Here is a 26,095-nt window from a genome sequence, read left to right as displayed (position 1 = left end):
TTATAATATCTTTCTATATGTATTAATTTAAAACATAAGACCTCTGCAGATGTTATCAAAATAAACTATTACAACTTAACAGCACCAACACAATACAATCTAACAACTCCGAAAACAATGCTATCCACCAAAATGTCCAGTTATGCCAGAAAAGCATAACTACTTTAGCTAGCCCCACTTGCCACGTGCACAGATAGAGCCCTAGTGGTGCTCAAGCACCAGCCCCTTTGCCCTGGATGAGAAAAGTGCCCTTTTTGCTGGAGCCCACTTTTTTCATTCATCAGTATTTAAGAATAAAAGTTACTCTCTCTGTCATCAAGTCCCCCCAAATGTGTTTTAATATCCGACAGGTTATTTATTTGAGTTCTTGTGAGAATTTCGCCATGACATGCTCCGCGACGCTCGCAATTCCAGGATGCTTTATTTTCATTGGTTGCTGGATTAAATCTTACCCAGATGCAACAGATACAGGTTTTTTCTGATAGGCCCATTTCTTTTTTTTGGATCGGCTGATAAGCGGCACCTCACAGCAGAACTCCAGGGGAGCGCTTGATTCCTCCATAGTGAGGGCAGTGCGGCCAGCTCATGTTTGCGCGCTGCGGCACATTAAAACATTAAATAGCCGAGAGTTTTTTTCAGCGTGAGAAATACGATGTGTGGCGGGAGTGCGTGACTTAAGACCGAAATGCGTGACTGTCACGCTCAATGCGTGACACTTGAGAGCCCTGCAAACAGATCATGACGGTGTTTGTCCCCTGACGTTGTTTTGTGATAAATCAACCACATTAGCGCTGCTGAAAACATGACGTCACAACTGGTCCGACGTTTCCTAAAAAAATAAACAATCAAAAACTCCGTGATTTCAAAGCCTTGTCCAGCTGTTTACTGACGTTAGTTATGTTTAGAGAATAGAGAGAGAGAGGAGAGAGAGAGAGAGAGAATTCTTATTCCATTCTATTTAACAGGGGCTTGTCTAGGATTTGCGTGGCCAGACTGAAAAAAAAATCATAAGGCCTCTCTTGTTCAGAGGGCCGGGCCAAATGTGGAGGCCCGCGGGCCTTAGTTTGAGGACCACTGCTCTTGGCTGTTGTCTATCAATATCGCTCATTTTGAAAATGACGTAAGAGGGCAGTACGGATCCGTATCAGACCAGCGAGGAGGGCAATACGTGGCTGGCATGACGCCCATTAGCCAATCAGAACGCTTTTACTGTTGTTGCTATATAATAATTCATCTTTATTCATAAAGAAAATGTAAGCTAGCGGTCTGATGCTGCCCAGAGGAAACGCAGGTCGAAGACAGCATTAGCAGTGTAATGCTGCTTATGCTTCAACTCTGTCAGAATTTTTCTTTGGCATTGGGTGCCCTTTTTTTTGGTTTGAGCACCTGCCCCCCAAAATGTCTGTGCACGTGCCTGCGTGCATGCATCTCCAAAGCGGTTCAAATCACGCTACGCTCTCACGGCACCTGTCGATCCTATTGTGTGGTCGTTAGCTAACGTTAAGTTAGTTGGCTAACGTAGGGTGACCAGATTTGAGTTTGTGAAAAAGAGGGCACTTCGTCGCCGGGGGGAGGGGGGGTAGTGTATAGCATGCCGCACCATGACCATGTGAATGCATACAAATGTCACAAATGAAATGACAAAAATGACACAAATGACTATATGAACATCTATTTATTGAACTTTAACAAAACTGCAAAGTGCAAATGTAAAACAAATCTTTTTTGTGGCATTTAGTCCAGCGCATTAGTGTCTTTCCATATATTGAAGCAATAATGGTAACAAATGAAAAAGATGTCATGTCAACTATTCATACACTGTGTCATATTCATTGAATGTATTTTAACTCTAAATCTGTCCTTCTGTACACATGACATCTATTGCACCTGTCCATCCTGGAGAGGGATCCTCCTCTGTTGCTCTCCTGAAGGTTTCTTCCCTTTTCTCCCCCTGAAGGGTTATTTGGGAGTTTTTCCTGATCCGATGTGAGGTTTTGGGACAGGGATGTCTATGTGTACAGATTGTAAAGCACTCCGAGACAAATTTGTAATTTGTGAAATTGGGCTATACAAATAAACTGAATTGAATTGAAATGTGCTGTAAACAATGCAACTAGTGTAGGCGGCAAGGTGCTCAGTGTTGCCAGATTGGAAATGATGAAGTATCGTAGCCTACCAAAGGCTCAAAATGGTCGTATTTGGAGGATAATTATCGTGTATCTGGCAACACTGAGATCGGTCGACCAATGACTGTTCTCTCTACAGTCGGAGCTCGCGCAAGAAGGTGGAACGTAAGGGAGTGTCACAAATTCCCCACCTTCCTAGTTAAATTCATCCTGCTTACACATTTAATTAACTCTCCTGTCATTCCAGATCCTGTCATCCTCACCTGATTGTCCCTCATTTCCTTCACCTGGTCCTCACTCCCTTCTCACCTGCAGCCCATCCCCTCATTAGTCCCTCACTTCCACTTGTCCTCTGCCAGATTGTCTTGTGTGTCACCGCCAAACTCTCCAGCGAATTCCTTGTACTAGTTCTGATCTGCCTGTTACGACCCTGTTTGCCTGTTCACCCGACTTGAGATTTTTGCCTGCCCCTTTTGGATTTGTTGCCCTGTTTGACTGACCACCCGGTTTTGACCCTGCCTGAAAGATTAAGTAAACAGCCTCCTCCTGCATTCCTGTGTTTGTCGTGCTTTTGGGTTCCAGTACCTGAAACCATTACAGGGAGATACCATTTCCAAAACTTGTAAGGGCGTAATAACTAGTTTGTGAAAGACTCAGAGAAACACAAATATCCGACGAAGCAAAATCCCGGAGGTTTTTGGAATCCCTGCCGGACGCATGTTTTAGGTCTCAAAAAGAGGACATGTCCGGGGAAAAGAGGACGTCTGGTCACCCTAGCTAACGTTAATCTAATGTTGGCTAATGTTAAGCTAACGTTAACCAACTAGTGCGGCAATGATTAGCATTATATTATAGCTAAGATGACTCAAATATACAAAGTATCACAACTGTCAACACTTCCTCAGCTCATTAACTTACTATCAATCTGTCTAATGCAGTAATTGTCTATTTTATCTACGCGGGCTAGCAAACGTTAGCCTAACATACACCATGTGTAGCTAAATTAGAAGATCAGACATCTATCTTCCCCCCCTCAACTGCCAAAGATATAGTCCAATCCTGTGGGAAACACTGCTAGATATCTTAACAGGTATATGCTAATTATGATAACTAAACATTAACATTGCGGCTCATGGGATTAATCTTAATTCACCTCAATGTGTTTCCTGAGGTTGGATGGTGAGTTTTTGAAGGCCAATATCTCCGTAGCTTTCGGTAGGAATAAGAGGCACTTTATACGGTAAGATTACTCCTACAAAAGAAAAATAATTGCCCAAATATGGCCACGGGTGTTGGTCTTGGTCACCATGGTTGTTGTTTGCGGGAATAGCGCAAGCGCTTCCATTACTGCTTTCTAAATGAAATGAGTCCTTGTATATGTAGTGCCTAGCATCCTGGCCATCACTGGTAATATACAAAATGTGGCAAGGACCACTGATTCGTCAAACATGTTTGCTAATGCTGCGTTCACGTTCTGTGTGAACGCAGCATTAGAGTCTGTGTTCCACCACAGTCCCCGATGTTTATCTCATGATTATTATTTTTCGTAGTAATGAGTAATGATGCGGTCTCAGGGGAAATGTATCGGTGTAAAAGTTTAGTTAATTTAAGTTTTCATTGAAAAATGTAGTGAAGTAAAAGTAAAAGCCAACAGAAATATAAGTAGTAAAGTACAGATATCTAAAACACGACTAAATGAAGTATTTCTACTTTGTTACTATACACCACTGCTACTACACTACTATGACTTAACTACTGTGAGGGAATGTTGTGCTTTTCTTCAATGCACAATGTTTTTCAGTATTTACCTACTGTACTAATAAGGCAATCAGAAGAAAAGTACATTTTGTATACTTGAAACAAATTTATTTTGAGTTGGTGGATAAAAGCTGCTCCTCAACACACTGAATTGTTTCCATAGTGCAATGTTGGTGTTCAAAGAATCAGTGAGTGAGTATTCTCATGTAAAGTCACATAATTTGAGTCTTTTTGAAACTATTTCTTAGGAGTTCATTTCGTTCATTTTAGAACTCTTGAGTATGTTAAAAAAGGCTGAAGTTACTGAATTGTTGTTATATTACGGCACTGGTGAAAATTACAAATGACCTCTTAATGGCAGCAGATAAAGGACTCCTCTCTGTCCTGGTCTTGTTAGACCTTAGTGCTGCATTCGACACCATTGACCATGACATCCTATTACAGTGACTGGAGCAGTCGATTGGCATTTCAGGCACGGCACTAATTTGGTTTAAATCCTATTTATCAGATCGATCTCAGTTTGTATTTGTAAACGATGACGCCTCGATAACCACCAACGTTAATCACGGAGTGCCACAAGGTTCTGTGCTTGGACCAATTTTATTTACCTTATACATGCTTCCTTTGGGCAATATTATCAGGAAACATTCCATAAACTTTCATTGTTATGCAGATGATACTCAACTATATCTATCGATAAAACCAGAGGAGAGCGACCAACTCGGTAAAATTCAAGCATGTCTTAAAGACATAAAAACATGGATGACCTGCAACTTCTTGATGTTAAACTCAGACAAAACCGAAGTAATTTTAATCGGCCCTGAGCACCTCAGAGATCAATTATCTGGTGATGTGGTTTCTGTAGACGGCATTGCCCTGGCATCCAACACAACTGTAAAGAATCTTGGCGTTAACTTTGATCGGGACTTGTCCTTTAACTCCCACGTAAAGCAAATCTCAAGGAATGCATTCTTTCATCTACGTAATATTTCAAAAATCAGGCACATCTTGTCTCAAAAAGATGCAGAAAAATTGGTTCACGCATTCGTTACTTCGAGACTGGATTACTGCAACTCCTTATTATCAGGCTGCTCTAATAAGTCTCTTAGGTCCCTCCAGTTGATCCAGAATGCTGCAGCTCGTGTTCTCACTAAAACTAAGAAAAGAGATCACATCACTCCTGCACTAGCTGCTCTGCACTGGCTACCCATAAAATCAAGAATCACTTTTTAAATTCTTCTCTTAACCTACAAAGCCTTGATTGGTGATGCACCATCATATCTTAAGGAGCTTGTAGTACCATATTGCCCCACTAGAGAGCTACGCTCACTAAATGCGGGACTACTTGTAGTTCCTAGAGTCTTAAAAAGTAGAATGGGAGCCAGAGCCTTTAGTTATCAAGCTCCTCTTTTATGGAACCAGCTTCCACCTTCAGTCCGGGAGGCAGACACAGTCACCTCGTTTAAGAGTCGATTTAAGACTTTCCTCTTTGACAGAGCTTATAGTTAGGGCTGAATCAGGTTTGCCCTGGTCCAGCCCCTTGATATGCTGCTATAGGCCTATAGCTGCCGGGGGACGTTTTAGGATGCACTGAGTACCTATCTCCTCTTTTTTTTCTCTCCTTAAGGATGAATTTTCATCTCTCAATCACACGTTACTAACTCTGCTTTCTCCCCGGAGTCCTTTTGACTTCACGTCTCATGGGGTCATCGGACCCTATGAGACGGCATAGATCCTATCTGCCTGATGGATCATCGAGGTCTGGGCCGTGGAATTCCTGCTCCTGACTACGCCACTGTCCTGTTGAGACTCCGCCCACTGTTGAGACTCCGCCCACTCCTCCTCCCCACCGCCATCTGCCTGATGGATCGTGGAATATGTCTACTATGAACTATTCATACACTGTGTCACATTCATTGAATGTATTTAAACTCTAAATCTGTCCTTCTGTACACATTACATCTATTGCATCTGTCCATCCTGGAGAGGGATCCTCCTCTGTTGCTCTCCTGAAGGTTTCTTCCCTTTTTTTCCCCCTGAAGGGTTATTTGGGAGTTTTTCCTGGTCCGTTGTGAGGTTTTGGGGCAGGGATGTCTATGTGTACAGATTGTAAAGCACTCTGAGACAAATTTGTGAAATTGGGCTATACAAATAAACTGAATTGAATTGAAATTGTGTCTTTAAGATGGACTTTTTGGTTTTTAATTGAGTGTAAAAAGATATCAGTGAATTGGTTTATTTTGTGTTGGCATACTGTGATATTCTGTACTATCTCAGGTTGAAACTGCACCATTTGGGTGATGGCGGGTCACACAGCCATAGCCTACCAGTTAAGAACCACAGATTTCGAATACAAGTTTACATAAAAGTTCACGCCCTTTCCAGTTCCCTTTCCACCGACTCCAAGAAGGCTGAATGCTCCGAACTGCTGTTTAATGCATAAGTAGCCTACAAACAACAGTCAGAACCTTACCCCCCAGCAACCCGCGGGTGCAGGGGAAAACTCCAACATAGCGGCGCTCAGCTGGGGGCTCGTGAGTATCCCCACTCCAGAAGTTTGATTCCAGAGCAAGTGCTGAGCATGGAGGTGAGCCCAACTATATTTAGCTAGTAGCCTACCGCTCCACCTTCTGCAACTGCTCTGGCTCTTTCCCCGTTAGCGAGGCGATGTTCCACGTCCCTAGAGCTCCTCTATGCTTCCTGCGATCGGCTCGCCCCTTGCAACGACCCCGACGCTTATCCCTGCGGGTGCTGAATCCACAAGGTGGCTGCTTTATGTTCTTTCTTTGGGGCTGAGCACGGCCACCAGATGCTCGTTAGCTCACTCCCCTTCTGGGTCTGGCTCCGGGAGTGTGCCCTGGTCCAGACAAAGTAGCTTCATTCCGTAGGCCGCTATCCTTCAGTCTTAGTCCTACTATCTTAGTCTGGGCTCTCCCCCAAGACCCATTGGCCTTGGGAGACCCGACCAGGGGCTTGTGCCCCCTAAAACACGTCTCTCCCAAACACTGAGCCACTGAAACCCTTCCACCACATTAAGGTGGCAATTTGCGGAGGAGTCTTGTTGCGTATGTGTGAATATTTATCTTATTTTTATTTTGCGTAAATTACATCTCACCTCTTCTGCGTCTCCTCAGCTTCCATGCCTGTCTTTCCATTTGTATTAAGTCAGGTCGTCCTAACATATATATTTCCCTGTGTAAATGATGTTGTTTTGTAAGTTTAGGAAGCAGATGTGCAGAAAGAGAGAGACCAGAAGGCAATTTGTGTGTGTTATATTGTCTTCTGCAGGTTTTCCTTTGTTTAAAGTTAAAATCACTCTAGCCCACACAGCTGTTTTATTTGTCCACTCAGTGTCGCTGTTTTCCTCTTGCATATTACTCATGGTTTTAAAAAGAATTATTGTTATAATTTACATTTAATGTTTTCCTGTCAAGCTCTAGACTAGTAATATGATATAGTAATATGGTACAGTAAAGATTGCACATTCTGTGTTTAGAGAAGATAATTTTCCAACATGTAAGATTATTCTTTAAAATAAAGTTGACCTAATCCTTGCATGAATATTGAAGAGTATAACATGAGGAGCTCCTGCTCAGGTATTGTGAATATATGATGAAAACTAAAGACCAAAGCCAGGCGAGAGGAACATAAAGTCTAATCTCACCTCATCTAATTCTATCCCTCCAAGGTGTAGCTGCAGCAGCAGAAGGACATACTGGAGCTTGTTGTATTCCTCTTCTGTCTGGCAAGTCAGTGGTTACTTGCCGGAAAGAAGAAGAAGAATGAACCAATTGCAGTTGCTACATTTGCATAAAGCTCTTCTACCAGGACGGAGATCAACTCGCATCTTACGAGTGCAGAAAAATATCTTACTTTAATCGGCAACAACACAAGCAACATTTGGAGCAAACTGAAAATCACTGTCATTTAAGCATATAAGAAGGTATAAATACAGAATTAATGACTAGAAAAACCATACATCATGTAATGATTTGCTTCCATTAGGAGCCTCTCAGAGTACACCTTACCTTCTACATATAGAAAGTATAATCAGAGTGGTGTTTATTCACAGGATAAAATCACAAGAAACAGAGTCCAGCATGAAGTTTAAACAGCAGGGACAAGAAGGTGAGAGGTGACAGTGGCAGAAAAGCAGAGGTCGCTGTGTGTAGAGATACAGAGGGCAGACGGTAGCCTGGTATGTCTCCGCCGATACTCTCACCGTCTGGCATAATAAAAACCATGAGGAATCGGACAAAGTGTGACCGCCGTGCTCTGCAAAGGATACAAAATTAATTATGCACATAATACACACACAGTTCTACACACCTACACAAATACACTTGTAGAGACCGAGTGAGAGAGAGAGAGGAAGAGTATGGAGGACTCAAAATGACATAAGTATAAATAAATAAATAAATGCTTAAATAAATGTATAAATAAATAAGTAAATACAGGAATAAATGCTTAAATAAATGTATAAATAAATACAATAATAAATGTATAAATAAATAAATACAGAAATGAATAAATATAAGTTATAACTCAACAGGACATCATTAAATAAATGTATTTCTACATTTCTGTATTCCTTCATTTATTTATATCTCTATTTATGTGTCCACACGTATTTCTTCATTTATTTATGTGTGACATTTATGTGTCCGTATATTCAAATGAGCTGGGGCGGTCCGAACCTCATTGTTAAACAGGATTGGTCATGTCAGGGAGCAAGACAGAAGCAATCGATCCCTAGCACTTGGACCTAGACGAACAGAGTTTATTATGCGTTCCTGTCTGTACATTCTAAATACTACTGTTGTTGAGTCACGGAATGTAATTTAAGGATGTTTTCAGCCGAGAAGTTAGTAGTTTAAGCATCAAATCTGTGGTCGGTTTATCGAGATTCAGCCTAATAAGGATATGCGACAGAGATTTGAGGTCCTGCTCGCGGGACCACTGAACTCAGGGCGCTCAGCGCGCAGTGTGGCCGCCGAGAGAAGCCTGATCTCGGCAGGACTTTTTTAAATGCTCCGCTGGCTCTGACTTCTCCGATGCGGCTAAACATATAATTAGGTTTTGGAGGATCTAAAGAGCACAACGAGTTCATTATTTATTACAAGATAACGTTACGTCAATTTGACTGAGGGTTAAGATTCATAACTTCATATTGTAGCGACCCTGGGTCAGGAAAGCTACGAGACGTTGTATAGTTATTACCATTTATTCGGGAACAAGTACCAGGCTACTGTGGGCAGAGTATACGCCAAACGACAGGGAACACCGCAACACATTCTACTCCACTGTAAAGTATTTTACAGTGAATAATTGAAGTAAATTCATGAGCAAGAACATTTTATGTGGTGACGTCACAAGACCAGAAAGACCGTCCTGCGTCCTCGAGAGTCTGGACTCCCAAGATCAGACTCCCAAGACCAGACTCCAAAAGAACACGAGTCTGTACTCTGTGTACATGGAATTGATAAACGGCTGAAGTAAGAAAGATGTCTAGGCTAACTTCTGCTAACGGTTAGCTGAGCGAGCCAACTTCAGCATCATGTGCCAGGCAGAAGTAGTAGAGCTTAACACACCAGGTGCATCACACTCCTGTGACCAATCATGCTTTAGACAGAGGTTCGGACCACCCCAGCTCATTTGAATATACGGACACGTAAATGTCACACATAAATAAATGAATAAATACGTGTGGACACATAAATAGAGAAATAAATAAATGAAGAAACACAGAAATGTGGAAATATGTTTATTTTATGATGTCCTGTTGATTTATAACTTATATGTATTCATTCCTGTATTTATTTATACATTTATTTATTTATTTAAGCATTTAATTATTTATTTATACATTTATTTAAGCATTTATTTATTTATTCCTATATTTATTCATGCATTTATTTATTTATACTTAAGTCATTTTGAGTCCTCCATAGAAGAGACGTGCCACAAACCCTGCTCATTTATAATGCATATGCCAAGGTTGGGCTTTGAACAACAAACCCAGTTCCCTTCCTCCTCCGCCCCTCCCCCCTATCCCAACTACTAAAGCAGTGGAGGGGAAAACCCACAGGCTGCTCTGCTTTTCACAGGAAGGGACATGCTGGAGGAGTAGGTTCAACCAGTACAGGGTTTACAAATCCCACTCATATGTATTCTGATATTTGGTCTCGCAGCTAAGTAAGACACACAAGTAAATGGGCTGGCATCGTCTGACATCTAATACAATCACATGAGCTATTGAAGAATAATCCAGGTTTATTTAGACACATCATTAATAATAACATCAAACTCACCTAGATCTAAGAATACCTCTAAAAAGAAGTGAGATGGGCGAGAAGCACAAGCAGACGTTCAGAAACAGAGACTGTAAATATAAAAGGCTCTTATAGATGGAGGGGTTTTCTGAGGACACTAGCTGATTAACGGGATGGGATAAACTTACATTCGCTGGACATTTGCTGGTCAAAAACCTTGTAACTTTATTTGAGCTTGAATTTGAAAATATATTAATAACATCATGATTCACACAAGTATGTGGCCATCTCTAGAGTTTGTCCCTACCTATTTAAGGCAATGTGTTCAAATTGTATTAACATTATTTATTGGATAATTCCAATGAGCCCTCCCAAAGAATATCTCTCCCAAGACGACCTAGCATTCTAACAATTGATTGGCTGAAAAGGCGGGACCTATTTCAAAGCTCACTTCAGGTGCAAATATTTTCTGTCAGAAATGGAAGTCACGAGAGCTGATTAGGGCGCTTCACTTATTTTGACTTGTAAAATGTCTTTCCACTGACCGGTAGCTCTGCTCTCAGAGACAACTGAGCTTTGTGTGGGACTGTTGCTCTGCTTAACCAGAGCTGGTGAAGTGCTCCTAATGATTCGTTTAGATCAGAGTATGTCATGTAAAGTTCATGTTTAACATTTGTGTGGACAATAAGTCTGAATCACTTAGTGCCTCCATCTTTGTGGTGATGGACCCAAAGCTTTAAAAAAATAGGCTGGATGTGTATCAGCTGCTTGTTAGGAGAAAGTGTGTTTAAATGGGTGACGCCCATTTATAACCTATTGGATAAACCACAGACTAGAAACAAGCAGCACAGCATGAATAAAATATAAACATTCACTCTGCATGGATTCTCCCTCCTCTGGTTCAGTGCTTTATGTTTGTGTGCATCCATGTGTGTCCAAATACACCTCCAGTAAATACATGAGATGTATGTCAAAGTGTGGAATATGTCAGACACACTCTGTTGTTCCTCTGCTGTTAACACAGACCGGCACACCAGACATTTTCGTCTGCAGCCAGATGCTCAGCCAGATGGAGCTTTTTAAAGAGAGGAGTTGTCTCACTATTCCACTGATGGCTCACATATCAAGTCTGCCATCCTCGTTCTACTCTTCATACTCCCATAGGAGTAATGCCCACATCAGAACGATCTATGCCATTCTCGATTTTGGGAGGAACTAACCTGTTCTACTCCCAACTAATCAAATAAATCCTGTATGTGTATGTATGTCTGTATGTAGGTATTTATATATATGTGTATGTATATATATATATACACATATATATATTTATATACACTGTGAGGACCAGGGCAGACTGCAGCCCCTCATCCGCTCTGCTGAGAGGGGGATTGGCTGCTGAGCAGGACCCCAACTGACTCTGGCTCTCACATCCCCAGGACTATAAATAACAGGACCCCCGCTGACTCTGAATTATACATCCCCAGGATTACAAAGACCAGGACCCCCACTGACTCTGAATTTTACATCCCCAGGACTACAAAGACCAGGACCCCCACTGACTCTGAATTTTACATCCCCAGGACTACAAAGACCAGGACCCCCGCTGACTCTGAATTATACATCCCCAGGACTACAAAGACCAGGACCCCCACTGACTGAATTTTACATCCCCAGGACTACAAAGACCAGGACCCCCACTGACTCTGACTCTTATATCCCCAGCACTATAAAGACCAGGGGACCCACTGACTGACTCTTACATCCCCAGGAATAAAAAGATCAGGACCTCCACTGACTCTTATATCCCCAGAACTATAAAGAACTGAAATATATTTGTATTGTGAGTTAGAATATCTATATTGCCCGCTGGCATTCAGCTATAGTGTGGAAGAGAAGCATTCTGTTTGCATGGGCATCATTTTAACATTGTATTGACTTGTTTGCAAGGCTGCAAAAAAGATCAAAATATTCTATCAAGTTAAATCAAAGTTGAATGTGTAGATTCCACTAAGATGAAGTTACACCAATGATGGAAATATTGACATGAGTAACCGAACAGTAAGAGACTATAGCCACCTCAAGCTTGCTGCAGTCCAGCTGGAACTAACACAAACCAGTAAGACTACAGCTGAATGGTCTTCAAAGCTGCTAAAATGGATACATTTGAGCTTTTAATATATTCCTACATGTTTATACAGTTTTGATGCAAGCTGTTCTCATCACTCCACCATCTGTGCTGGATAATAGTGCTTCTGGTTAGGGCTGAATCAGGTTTGCCCTGGTCCAGCCCCTAGATATGCTGCTATAGGCTGCTGGGGGATATTTTTATTTCACTGAGCTCCTATCTTCTCTTCTCTTTGTAGTTATGGATGAATTTACATCTCTCTATCGCACATTACTAACTCTGCTTCCTCCCCGGAGTCTTTGTGACTTCACGTCTCACAGGACCTGACTGTCTGATGCCTCCTGCCATGGCCATGCTGATGTGCCATGCCTTGTGATTTTGGGCTATAGAAAATAAACTGAATTGAAAAATCAAATATTCTTAAATGTATGATGTTTAAATACTTCTATGAAAAATAATGTATTGATTAGAAAAACGTCATGAAGCAGATGTAGGCCTACACATAAAGCTTAACATGGCAGTCGGGTGAGTCATTTATTTCTTCCTTTCTTCTAGAGACTCTTTCCCCAGTGGAAGCACAATGTGAACTCCATGTGTTGTTCATTTGGCTAAACACACTCGTCAGCTCTTTCTGCAGTGCTAAGATTGTTTCCTAATAATATGGTTTCTGGGACCAGTTTCTGTGGCCTGTGTTGGATGTTTCCATTTGAAACGTATCATTAGAGCCTGCTCTCTCCACATTTACTATCTTGCAGCAAAGCATGTGTCAGTGTTTCCAAACGGACCACATGGCATGAGGCTGCACTTCAGCAGAGGGGTGGGGGAGGGGAGGACGAGGCAGAGAGTAGTTATAACTACTTTTCTTTATTATTCACTGTATTATTTAAGGCTATACCTAAATGGATTTTCAAGGACAATACAGAGCATATTACAGTATTGAGATTGCTTGTGTGCAATGTGTTTACATTGCATTTCAAGAGTCCATTGCTCCTTGAGAAGGCATTAACACCATCATAGGACACGCAAACATGGACACCAGAAAACTTTTGTTTTACAATAACTTTCTAAATGTTTTTTCGTGAACCTTCTTAAGCCCACGTTTTTCCCCACAGAAAAAAACTGATGCCTGATCCATTGTTGTTCTAATGTACCAGACCTGAGTGGCGTACGACGTAACAGTCAGGTTTTCTTTGTGGTAGCTAGCTCGACAAAACCCCAAGGCCCTGTGAGAGATAAAGGGTCACACCGGCTTCTTGTGCACGTCCCCATAAAAAGGGAGTGTTGGTTTCATTTCCTCACCAAATGGGCCGATCACTCAGGAGGAGTGGGGAGCTATGGAGAATATTTAAAAAACACAACAGCAAAAAGCAACAGTGCAAATGAAGCGGTTTGGCAGAAAAATGCGAATCTACATACCCGGCTAACCTCCTAATTCAGCTTCAAAGTTCACCCCTCTGATGTCCATCTCTTTTCATCATTGTATGTTGAGTCAAAAAACACCTGGTAATACTAGTCTAGTTAGTATGTAATTACAGCAAAAACAATTAGTCCATCAATAAATGAACAGTCTAAAAACTATTTTTTTCATAGTTCAACCAGAAATGACAATACCTTTCTTGTTCTGCCTTATGCTACTATTTAACAAAATAATTGGAAGTATTTGACTCCATAAAAAAAATCACCCTATGCTTGACAAAATCACGAGTGGACTATTTTAACAATCTTTTGATATTTTAAAGAAAAGTTATACATTAATTAATTGAACAATATGTCATTCTCATTTTTTTCATTTTTGCATAATACTAATACACTTTACGTCAAAGACAGCTTTTGACTAGTCAATAACTCTGGCCACAATTGTTTATTTAAAAAGAAATGCAGCTCTCTTTAAGCTTTTTTACTTTACATATTCAAAAAAATAATTAAAGTTAAATGTTGATTTAATAAAAAAATATATACTTCTTCCATCGTTTAGTCTATAGAAAAAAGTGACTGGAAAATACTCATCACAAATTCCCAGGGCCTAACGTGATGTCTAAAGATGCTCCCAACCCAAAGTCCAACGTCCCCAGGAAAAGCACATGATGCATAATAACAGATCACACTGCACCAGGCGCCAATAATCCGGCCACTGTCATAATCCTGCCGCTCCACGCTTCTTTTCGGAAGCGGAGAGTCAAATGTCTAGAAAAGGATCAGACAATGCTCAGCTACGTCTGCTGCCGGTACCAGCAGAACAAACCACAACACGAGAAGTCACACCACGTAATGGACCAGTTTTTATTGGACTTATATAGAAATACTTTTTAAAAAAACATGAAGTAGCACCATTACTTGAGATTGATTTTTTATCATGTATAATTTTAAATGTCAGAAAAATAAAACTATTGATACATTTTCAAATCTTGTCTCAGCAAATATAATATTAGTATTTGACCATGAGGTTAAAGACCCTTTATCATAAAATAAAATATACTTTGTTCCTAAACTTTGCTCAATAAAGTACATTTACGCTCAAGTAACTTCACCAACATATACATAAACAAGTGGTAAACAAATGTATTAAAATAGAAATACTAAAACTATTGTGGTGCAACAGAGGCCTGTAATTCCCACTGGAATCTAATTCATAAGAATTTTAGAAAGCATAAACGGTTTCTTTGTGTTCAATTTACTAAGTTTTGTACATTTCAATGTTTTATAACAATATAGAATAAAATATGCTTTATATTACTGAATAAAAAATATGCTGGGTGAAGAAGATTTGAGAATTTTTTTGCTGAACCTATAAAAACTCCTTCCCAACAGAATACTGTCAAATACACATTTTATGGACTGGGATTTGCTCCAACAGCCATGTGATATCAAAATAATACAGTGATCAATTTCCATATTAAAAAATAAACAATATTTAAACCCAGCTACAAAAAGTTCATTGAACTTAAATGAAAAAATATCTGTAAACATCTTTGCAATAAGAAATATACTCTTTCAAGTCAAAAAAATAATAAAATACTTAATTCTGTATTAATGTCATTTAAAACGTTCAATGATTCTATACATACACACACTCAATATATGTGTGTGTAGGCTATGTTGCTCTTTCTCGCGTTGTTTCTGACTTGGAGCTGCAGTATCTCTGACAGTCAATGGTCCCGTTTGGCTGGAGGCCCTCCATGTTTCCCAGCGTAACAATCTACAGTCTGACCATCGTCCCTCCGTTCAGACCGCACTGTGCCTCCTCACTTCATAAATATACGGTACTATTTACTTGAACTATGAATTACAATGCTGTAATATTAAAAACATGCACTTTGATGTTGAAAATATTTCCCAAAGCTATAGTATATTAACAACCTCTACGGTGCCCAAGAGGCTGTGGCCGTCCCTTTTTCTGGATACTGCAGCCTCTTACATACACATGTGTGTGTGTATGTATGTATGTGTGTGTGTATATATATATATATATATATATATATTTCTAAACTCATTATTGGCTGATCCCATTAAAGCAGTTTGAGGAGTCTATGTGTTGCTGTCGTCAAAGAGTTACATTTCTTATGAAAATATACGTATAGCCTGAGTGACGCTGGTGTGGCAGACGGGGCATTGGGGTTCGATCCTCTCACAGATACGATTAGCACATTCCATACAGAAGAGGTTATGCCCACAGGGGACCAGGGCCGCGATGACCTCACTCTCGAAGCACACCGAACAGTCACGGCTGTCTTTTCGGCTGGTGCCGGAGGAGGTGGAAGAGGAGGAAGAGGAGGACGACGACGAGGCGGAGGAGTCGCATGGAACCCCGGGGAGGTGAGGGCCCGGCAGGGAGGCCATAGTGCTTGAATACATAGGGAAACTGAGGGAGCCTCCGCCTGGGTCACTGCGCACCCTCCGGGCTAACGGGTGCTCACTGGGACCTTCAGTGAGGCTGTGGAGGGGAGGCGACAGTCTGGGCTGCGTGGTGCAACCATTAACCCTTCTCTGACTCGGGAATATGGCAGAGGTGGAGGTGGGGGAGCTGCATCCGGTGGAGGAGGGGGTCATGCCACTATCGTACTGGGACCACAGGAGACTCGGCGGGGTTGACGTTTCGAACCCTGGCGAGGAGTCAAAAGTCAGATCAGTGCAGTCAGGCGAGATCGCCTCACTTCCGTAAACAAACCCATTGCCGTTGGTGTTCACGTTGATGTTGTTATTATTATTGTTGCCGTTGGTGGTGGTGGTGGTGGTGTAGCTGAGTGCAGGGCTGGGGGGGCTGTAGTCGGCTATACGTGAGCTGTTGTTACCAAAGTAGGAATCTGTGGAGGCACTGCCCAGGGAGGAAGACGAGTCGTTGCGGTAGCTGGAGAAAGGTTTCCGCGCTGAGGTGGGGGTCATCCCGGCGCTGGGCTTAGACCACAGGATGGCATGTCCGTGCAGGTCCAAACCCACATCAGTCCCGTTGGCGTGAAAGTCATTTTCATCCTGAAGCTCAATAAGACCCCCTGTCCTCATGGTGATGTGGGCTTCGATCTCTTCCCGTGCTCGGTCCACGTTCTCCGGCATCCCCGTCACCTCGAACACTGGCTCCTTGTCTCGGCTGGGCGTCACGATGTAGGTGTGGGTCTGCTGCTGGATGCGCTTAATGGTGGCACCCTTGGGGCCTACAACCAGCCCCACCACACGGTAAGGCACCCGCACCTGGATGGTGGTCTGTCCGGGCAGGTTAGGGGGTCCGGGGGCAGGGGTGGGGCTCCCGTTCAGGCTGGTGTTTTTGTTCCTGGAGGCTCGGATCATGGAGAAGTGCTCAGCAGCAGAGATGATCTCCCTCCTGGCCATGGCCACGTCCTCTCTCCTGCCCGTCACCACAAACACAGGCTCCTCGCCTCGAACCGGGGTCTTGATGTAGGTGTTGGTCTTTGCTCGCAGTGCTTTGATCTTGCAACCTGAAGCATGGAAACAAAAAGGCAAGAATGAGGACAGGCCTCGCAACAGCTCCAGATATGTCAAACCACTACTTATGGACTATTAAAAACAGCTGCTGGATGATTATTATTGTTTCAGGGGAAACCTCGCTTTTGGAGAAGAACTAATTCAAACCACATGCTGCACAACCACCAACATACGGTTGGACAAAAAATTGGGAGTTAGTCAGAAAGCTCACTTCTGGATTTGCTACAATATAGTCAGCATCGACAACAGATGCTGTTAGACTTCTTTACTTTACACTCGTAGCATTAGAGCGAGAAGAGGCAGCTCTTTGATCACAGGTCTGACCACTGGTGAATAAAGTTGAATTTCAATACCCTCAAGCACATACACACATGTCTTCATGATCAAAATGGGCTGGCTGAGGAAACAGCCTCACAAGAATGACATAATTAGCAGAGCAACGCCAGCTGAGTGGGACAGGGTGATATAACCAGGGATGAGGAGGAGGGTAAACTCAAGTCTATCTAGCCTATTGAGATGAATTCATTTTGAGTAAGTATCATAATGTAGGTTAAATGAGAAAGGGTCTCTGCTTTAAGATAATCCCAGAGGTCACGGTTACTCCACTACTTCATTTCTACCGTATGTAACTGAAATAAGCCGACAAAAGGGAGAGGCTTATCTGATGTAAACAGATCCTCCACTCGCTGGAGATGTTTGTCTGGGAGCAGCAGAGGTCTTGCAGAGAGGGATGAGATTCCGCATTTGTAACCAAGCACCATTGCGGCCCTGATTGCTGTCAGCCTGGCCTGTGCAGCTATGGGCGGCAAAGTAAGACCGTGACCATGGTCCCAACTTCATCCTATTCAGCTCATTCTCATAATACAAAGACGGGAATCGATCTGGAAGCCGTTGATAAACAAAGAAGGACATCTTCTGGAGTTATCGAGAGCCAGTGTTTCCTCTGAGAACACAGCTTGGTGACTGAGCCTCAGAACACGTTCTAAAATTATTATAGTCCTCTTTCCTCAAATCTAATCCTCTATTCATGCTAAATTGTACGTGTCCACAAATAATAGTTCGAAGTCAATCAATCCCTGCACACAGAAACGGCTCAATAGGCTCAGTTGGATTTAAATGTCAATTTTGTCCCTGGGTCCGCTGCTGGCTGCGCCCACCGCAGTGGGATTAAAGGGGGGGGCAATGTGTGACCAACACACTCAATAAAGTTGGCGTTTAATTGAACTAACGACAGATTAAAGAGATCCACATTGATACACCACATAATAAAAGCAGTTCATGCAGATAAGTGGGACAGTGGTCCAGAGGGTACTGGTCTCCTGGTCCTCCCACACAGGACCAGGACTCGGGACGTGCTCATATAGCCGAGATGTTTGATTGTTCTGCTCTGCTGTGAAACAAGTCAAATACACAGACTAGGAGAGAAACACGCACCCTGTCTGCCCACAATCTCAGCCACATGCTCGGAGCTGGGAACCGGGACGCATTCGGTCATGTTGATGCTCTTTTTCCGGGGCTCCTGGTTGTCGTACAGGGGGTTCTCGTCGTTGTCCAAGCCGAGCAGGGAGAGCTGGTCCAGGGCGATCTGCAGGGCTCTCTGCTCGTCCCGCGCGTCTCCCTGGATGCTGCTGTCTGCAAAGAGCGAGCTGGGCATCTTCGCGGGATCGGATGAAAGTCAAAAGGAAGGAGGGTGAAGAAGGAGTGACCGGGGGAGAACGGAAGGAGTGGGAGGGAGGAGGGGAGAGGCACCGAACCCGGTCTCAAGAGACAACTGGTCAGTGCAAATAAATCAGTGAGGACAGAAAAACAGTGAAAGCAGCAGCGACATAAAAAAACATCCAGCCCCTTCGATTCCCGATATAAGTGGTCGTCCCGGTCAGAGCCGAGCCGGGCTGTGTTGGGCTGTTGCACGGAAATATTTTTAATCCAGAGTACTGATATTCCTTATGACAAATGGCCCCTCCCCGGCTGCCTTCCCTCAGCTCCTCTGTTGCTTCTGTCTGAGTCCTTCGAAGAGCCAGACAGAGATGTGCGGGTGACGTCACCGCCTGAGCAGGGACGATGCGGTGCTGCGAGAACATTTGCATATCCACGAGCTGATTGGCTGGGAGGGAGACGAGTGGGCGGGTTGGCTCGAAAAGAACGCCTTCTTCCTTGTGCTGAGCCTGTCTCTTTGTCTCTGCTTCTCATGTTTCTCTTCACTCAGGCTCTTTTACAGCTTTTTATTTTCATTTTCTACTGTAGCACCCAGTACACGACACATCAGGGGGCAACAACAGTACGAATATTAACTCAATATTTATGAATATGAAATCTGTAAATATGTTGTTGTCCTTCAGTTACCATCCCACAGCAGTGGGACAGTAGTGGGATGGTGCAAGTTTACTCTGTCCAACACAGGATGTTGACATTTTATGAACAAGAACAAACAACCAACAGTTGACGTGGCGCTAAATATCAGACACATTTAATTTACTGGAAATTAACATTAGCCGAATGTTGTGTTCGGGGTCCTTGATACCCAGGGCCTCCTCAACCGCTCAACAATTCTAAGTATGTTCATTTGTAGTTGTAGTTGGTTCAAAATAGGTCTTGCAAGTAATTAGACGTCTCTACAGTCTTATCAGAAAAAGAACAACGTATTGACAATGATGTCATTATTATTATTATTAGGCTACAATCATTTTTGTTGGTATTATTACTATCATTATTATTAGATGTGTTATTATTAATATTATTATTATTAGTAGTAGTAGTATTATTAGTATTATTATTACACATACAGCAGTGGGACCTCAAACAAGTAGGATGGAAAGCCATTAGAAGAGGAGCACACCAAGATATGAATATGTTACCATCAGTTTAGAATTCCACTATATTCGATACAACTTTTAATTTTCAGAGAGGAAACGATAATACTGTAGACTAAGAAAAGTCATTACATAAAAATCATTAGATGACACAAGCACCTTTAAAATGATATTGCATCATTAAATGTGTCAAATACAATAAAAGAAATGACAAATAAAAACTCTTCAGCATCATACAATACAGTGAAATAATGTGTTATACAACAAAACAGATGAGTATGTAAAAGGATATGTAAAAGTGCATTCTTTCATGGGAAAATTTAAACTACATGTGAATAATATAAATAACTTACTCCCAACTTCCCCAACGCTTGGTCAGTGCTCCTCAGCTCCTGATATCAGTGCAATTTCAACTGACACCAATGTCAATCCACCTGCGTCATTATTAGACGTTAGATCAGCTGAAGGGCGAGATAGTCCACAAAGGGTGGGTGGACCTTCATCCAGGAGACTGCTGTTAGTGTTGTGTGCAAACTAAAATTATACATTTTATCTAGTCAGTCATGTGAATCGATAGTCAAGTTAAAGTCAAAGCTTGACTAACCTAACCCAGGCGTTTTGTTGACCAAACCTAACTTCCTGTGAAAAGTTATTTTTAAAATGTACTCTGCATGAAACAAGTGTTCAAAACGGACACAGAGTGAGCAAAGGGTCATAATGGGAAGCGTAGGGCCACTGACCAAGCGTCAGTATCTGACGAGCTGGGAGTGAACATGTGATGGATATTTCTCCATCTGCTGAAAGACACCAGGAGTTGAAAGCTGTGAAAAATTAACTAAGTGATTCTTTGGAATTAAAATTTAATTTTTTCTAACTCAATGTGACATACAGAGTTGTTGGTCATAATTTGCTGTACAGTGTCTTTGTAACATTTTGGTAAGGCAGTTTTATTTGACAGTGGAAAGCCTTCCAGCCTTATGTAAGAATGTTTGACAAAGGAAATAAATGATCTCAGGTCCAGCATTGCAGTATTAATGGCGACAGCTTCAGGCCGTTTGCATAATGATTTCTGCCTTCTTCTCATGTGTGGGATTATGAAGCCTAAGCATTAAGAGTATTGCAGGGTGATGGGTCGGTGGCCTTTGAGTATGGTCATAGACCGAGAGAGGCGGGAGGATGGTAAACTAAGTGACACAAAGGAGATTTCAAGCCGATTCAAAACCGTTGAGACCCGAAGCACTTTGCTTTGTCACCTCACTCCTGGAGCACAATACCAATGCTAATGAGGAACCGCTAAGGAACTGGAGGAGGTAATGGCATGGGCCCCTCTTGTTAATATTTGACACCTTAGCTCCCCCCTCCCACCTCCTCTCAATTCCTAGAAATCTTTAATCTAATCACTTCTATGAAGCAAAGTGTTCCCCTTACTCTCTGAAACCCTGTACTGCTTATAGATGAGTACTAGACATGAATGTGTGCAGAATGATTTCACCATCTATTCTATGTTTGTATCTTTAATTTGGAAAAACATGCAATATCAAGCTAAATGTTATCTTCTAATTTGAAGGTCTAAAGACGGCTGTATATTCTTTACACATTGAACAAATACTTACAACTGCAAATGTTAGTTGACAAAAAAAATCTCACTTCAATGTCCGTAGTTATTATGGATTAAAAAGAACACATACTTAGATATAAGTAGCACAAACATTTAATCTGCATTTGACCCATCCATAATAACTAAGGATGGATCAAATGCAGAGAAGAATTTCCCCACAGGGATAAATAAAAGATATATTTGTATTATTATTATTATTATTATTATTATTATATTTACTTCTGTTTATTTAGTAGACGCCAAAGAGTTCCTTCTGTGTCTATAACAGACACATACATGATCCTTGTTTGTCTTTAATAGACACTAAAGCATTATTTCTGTGTCTTAAGCAGCATGCCAAAGTGTTCATTCTTTGTCTTTAGCAAAGGGTTCCTTCTTTGTCTTTAGAAGACATCAAAGGCTTCCTTCTTTGTCTTTAGCAGACACTAAAGAGTTCCTTTTGTGTCTTTAGCAAAGGGTTCCTTCTTTGTCCTTAGCAGATGCCAATGGGTTCCTTCTGTGTCTTTGGAAGACGCCAAAGGTTTTCTTCTGTGTCTTGAGCAGATGCCAAAGGGTTTCTTCTGTGTCTTGAGCAGATGCCAAAGGGTTCTGTTAGTTTTTTTTTAATAGTTTATATTTTGATAACATCTGCAGAGGTCTTATGTTTTAAATTAATACATATAGAAAGATATTATAATAGAAAATATTAGGGAGAATATTGATATTGTTATTAATGTATTATGAAGCATAGGGGTAATGTTTACTCTATGCAAATGTAAATGGCAAGAATTAATGTATATTGCATGAGAGTGAATGTATGTTAGTATTATAGATTGACGAGGCCGGTTGAAATCCGTCAAGTGACTTACAATAACAAGGGACTTTTATTGTGAAAGTGACTTTAATGCGGACAATAACAAGACAGGACTCTTATTGTGAAAATACTTGTTTAGCGACTTGACCGGAAGTGACGTTTTGACCGGGGCCAGTGAGATTGAGTATGAAACTCCGTGGATTAAAGAAATCGGGTCTCTTCTACAGGTATCCCCGAGGCCGCAAGGCTGAGGGCCCGGAGGAGCCGGGAGCCAAGGAAGAGCGCCTTGAATGTTTGTTTACACTTCCTGCCATTAAATGTTGATAACTTAATTCACGCGCGTCCGTGAGCCTGTTTTCCATCATCTGCGAAGTGCCCAGTTTCAGAACTACTTTACAGTTCCTTCTGTGTCTTTAGCAGATGCCAAAGTGTTCCTTCTGTGTCTTTAGTAGATGCAAACGGGTTCATTTTGATTCTGCAACAGATGCCAAAGGGTTCCCTTTTTTGTCTTTAGCAGATGCCATGGTGTTTCTTCTGTGACTTTATCAGGTGCCAACGGGTTCCTGATGTGTCTTTAGCAGATGCCAATGGGTTCCTTCTGTGTCTTTAGCAAGCACCAACTTCCCTGGGACTACAGTTCTGAAGCTTTGAGTTCAACATTTTGTCTGTCACCTTCTTGTTTTTGTGCGCCAAAAGTGACAAGTGGTTAAGAACTGAACGAATTTCACTCCTCAACCCACATTTGACATCTATTCAATGTATCTTCAGATGGTTCCATAGTTTTGATATAGAGCTAAACTAAGCTACTATCAATTTGTTTCAATACAATCCATCTATTGCTGTTGGTTGCACCTGACCTCTGCTGACCTTGCCTCTGGTCCTTGGAGAGAAGCAAACCAAAAACTTCACTTCGTGTAGCTGTCGTGCTGGTGCTGTCATGGTGATGCACAGGACCACATTGTTTCGCACTGCTCTTTCTTAGACCCAGACGGATGCTGATTGCAGCACCACCCCTGATATTTGTTGTTAGGTATTAGGCAGTAGCCAGCTGCTTAGAAGCGATTACCCGTATGCCTTTTAATGAGAGGAAGAAAAGCTTATGCAGGCAGATAGGGCTTATTGATTGCTCTGCCAGTTACTGGGCTGGAGCTGCCAGGCTGCAGACAGAGACACTGGGTCATGGTAAACAGCAGGTCACAGGAACTGAGTAGCCTCTCTGCACACTGCTTCGTTACACTCTGACCTCACATACTTAGAAACAGGAATCGTCCATAGGCTTCCTGATGCATCTTTTATGCCAACTTTATGCAGTTCTGTGTTAATGACGGACCATGTTTGTCTCTGATTCAACTACAGTATTCAAAGCGACTTAACAGCACTGCAAATAAACTCCTTCTCATGTCGATTTTCCCTGCAATAGGCTCAAAATATACACGCATTGATGTACAGTATTACTGTAATGGATCAGATATGTGAGCTAATAGACTTCAGCTGATTGTTTAGGTTCTGTGATGTTTCTAAGAGCAGTACAAGTTCTGATGAACTGTAAACTACCCGCCCAACACCAAACAGCAGACAGATAACATTAGCTAGTGATGATCAAAGTGGAGCATTAAGAGGCTTAAAATCCAAATGTTTTTATCAGGAGTCTCATCAGGAGTGAGACCAAAACAGAGACTTACATCCACCATGTGGACACAAAAGCTACTCTTAATAAATGTAAATGTTGCAACATGTCTGCTGGATGTATAAACCGGTTTACTAACACATGACTTTATAGGTGATTTTATGTCAGATATCGTTTCAGTTTGTTCGACCATGAAGGGGAAAAATAGTTTCCACTATTTACAGAAGAAGTCAATTTAAAAAATGTCACTATTCGAGTGCAGCAACCTCTGTTATCTTGTCTTGTCTTACGATTCTGGAAAATTGCTTTAATGATGTAGATTTTACACAATGGGTGGATCATAAAATTTGGTTAACGCATACAGAGATCAAAAGAGTTCAATCCATATTTTCAGTCTTTCTATAAATGTTGCTGCACTTTTAATGTTTATTACTGGAGCACTTATGACATCAGACAGAAGACGCTCATCATCATCATCGGAGGAGACGTGAGGATTGGATTCCATCATGAGGAGCGGACCTTAAGCCCATCACTGCTCACGTCCGCCAACCCAGCCAGACATGCAGGGCCAAATGCTACTGAAGTTGGAGTCAATCTGATGGAAGTATCATTCATTTTTACATTAATTAGGCTAGGTGTTCAACAGTTTAGTTTAGTTTATTAACTGGATCCCCATTAGCTGACACCTTAGCGGCCACTAAACTTCCTTGGATCCACAGAAAGGACAACATGTAAAACATACAAATGATGGGTAAAAAATGCAGCTTCAGTGTATCAGATATGAATGGCTGATAGAATACGGTGTAACGACCAGAGAGCAGACACATATGGAGATGGAAGGATACAGTGTGCTTGTGCAGTTTGGGAATCAACTGGCACGTAACACACACATACACACACAGGGTGGTGTTTTACACAAAAAAGCTTTTTTACTCACAGGTATTAACATCCATTCTCATCTGCTTAGTCCGGGGTCAGTTCGCAAAGGCAGCAGATCCAGCAGGCTGACCCTGACTTCACTCTCACCCCCCAACATTGTCCAGCTCATTCTGGGGGATCCCGAGGTGTTCCCAGGCCAGCCGGGAGATAAAATCCCTCCAGCGTGTCTTGGGTCTTCCCCGGGGTCTCCTCCCAGTTGGACGTGCCTGGAAAACCTCTAAAGAAAGGCGTCCAGGAGGCATCCGAATCAGATGCCCGAACCACCTCAGCTGACTCCTTTCGACGCGAAGCAGTAGCGGCTCGACTCCAAGCTCCCTCCTGATGTCCGAGCTCCGTACCCTATCTCTGAGGCTGAGCCCAGGCACCCTACGGAGGAAACTCCACAACCATAGCGGCCTCTGCCAGGGATATTGGTGGTGATCAGTTGACAGCTCTGCTCCTCTCTTCACCCGAGTGTCCAAGACATACGGCCGCAGATCAGATGATACGATTACAAAGTTGATCATCGATCTCTGGCCTAAGGTGTTCTGGTACCAGGTATAATTATAAACCACCTTATGTCCGAACATGGTGTTTGTTATGGATAAACCGTGGCTAGCACAGAAGTCCAATAACAGAACACCGCTCGGGTTTAGATCGGGCAAGCCGTTCCTCCCAATCACCCCCCGCCAGGTTTCTCTGTCATTGCCCACGTGAGCGTTATTCTCTCCCAGGAGAACTATGCTGTCGTCAGGGGGCGCCCTTTCCATGACCCCTCCTACGGACTCCAAGAAGGCCGGATACTCCGAACTGCGATTTAGTAAATATGCACAATCCACAGTCAGAGCCTTACTCCCAGCAACCATTAGGCACAGGGAGGCCACCCTCTCATTCTCCGGGGAAAACTCCAACACAGCAGCGCTTAGCCGGGGGCCACTCCCGCCCGGCGCCTCTCGCCCTGGGCAACTCCAGAAAAGAGCAGAGTCTAACCCTTCTCCAGGAGCTTAGTTCCAGGGCCAGTGCTGTGCATGGAGGTGAGCCCAACTATATCTAGCTGGTACTGCTCCACCTCCCGCACCAACTCTGGCTCCTTCCCCGCTAGCGAGGTGACGT

General features: G+C 42.4%; 1 protein-coding gene across 1 annotated transcript; it reads right to left on the bottom strand.

Moving 5' to 3' along the window:
• Positions 1–14,547: 14,547 nt before the first annotated feature.
• mex3b (mex-3 RNA binding family member B) lies at positions 14,548–19,164 on the bottom strand. The gene is made up of 2 exons (XM_056413639.1): positions 18,651–19,164; positions 14,548–17,209 (listed from the first exon to the last, which is right to left on the bottom strand). The coding sequence occupies exons 1-2, from the start codon at positions 18,868–18,870 to the stop codon at positions 15,840–15,842; spliced, it is 1,590 nt and encodes a 529-aa protein (XP_056269614.1). The 5' UTR covers positions 18,871–19,164; the 3' UTR covers positions 14,548–15,839.
• Positions 19,165–26,095: the final 6,931 nt, after the last annotated feature.

The sequence above is a fragment of the Pseudoliparis swirei genome, chromosome 4 (genome assembly GCF_029220125.1).
Source record: "Pseudoliparis swirei isolate HS2019 ecotype Mariana Trench chromosome 4, NWPU_hadal_v1, whole genome shotgun sequence".
NCBI classification, from domain to species: Eukaryota; Metazoa; Chordata; class Actinopteri; order Perciformes; family Liparidae; genus Pseudoliparis; species Pseudoliparis swirei.
The sequence above is the reverse complement of the archived record's forward strand: the minus strand, read 5'-3'. Positions and strand labels throughout refer to the sequence as shown.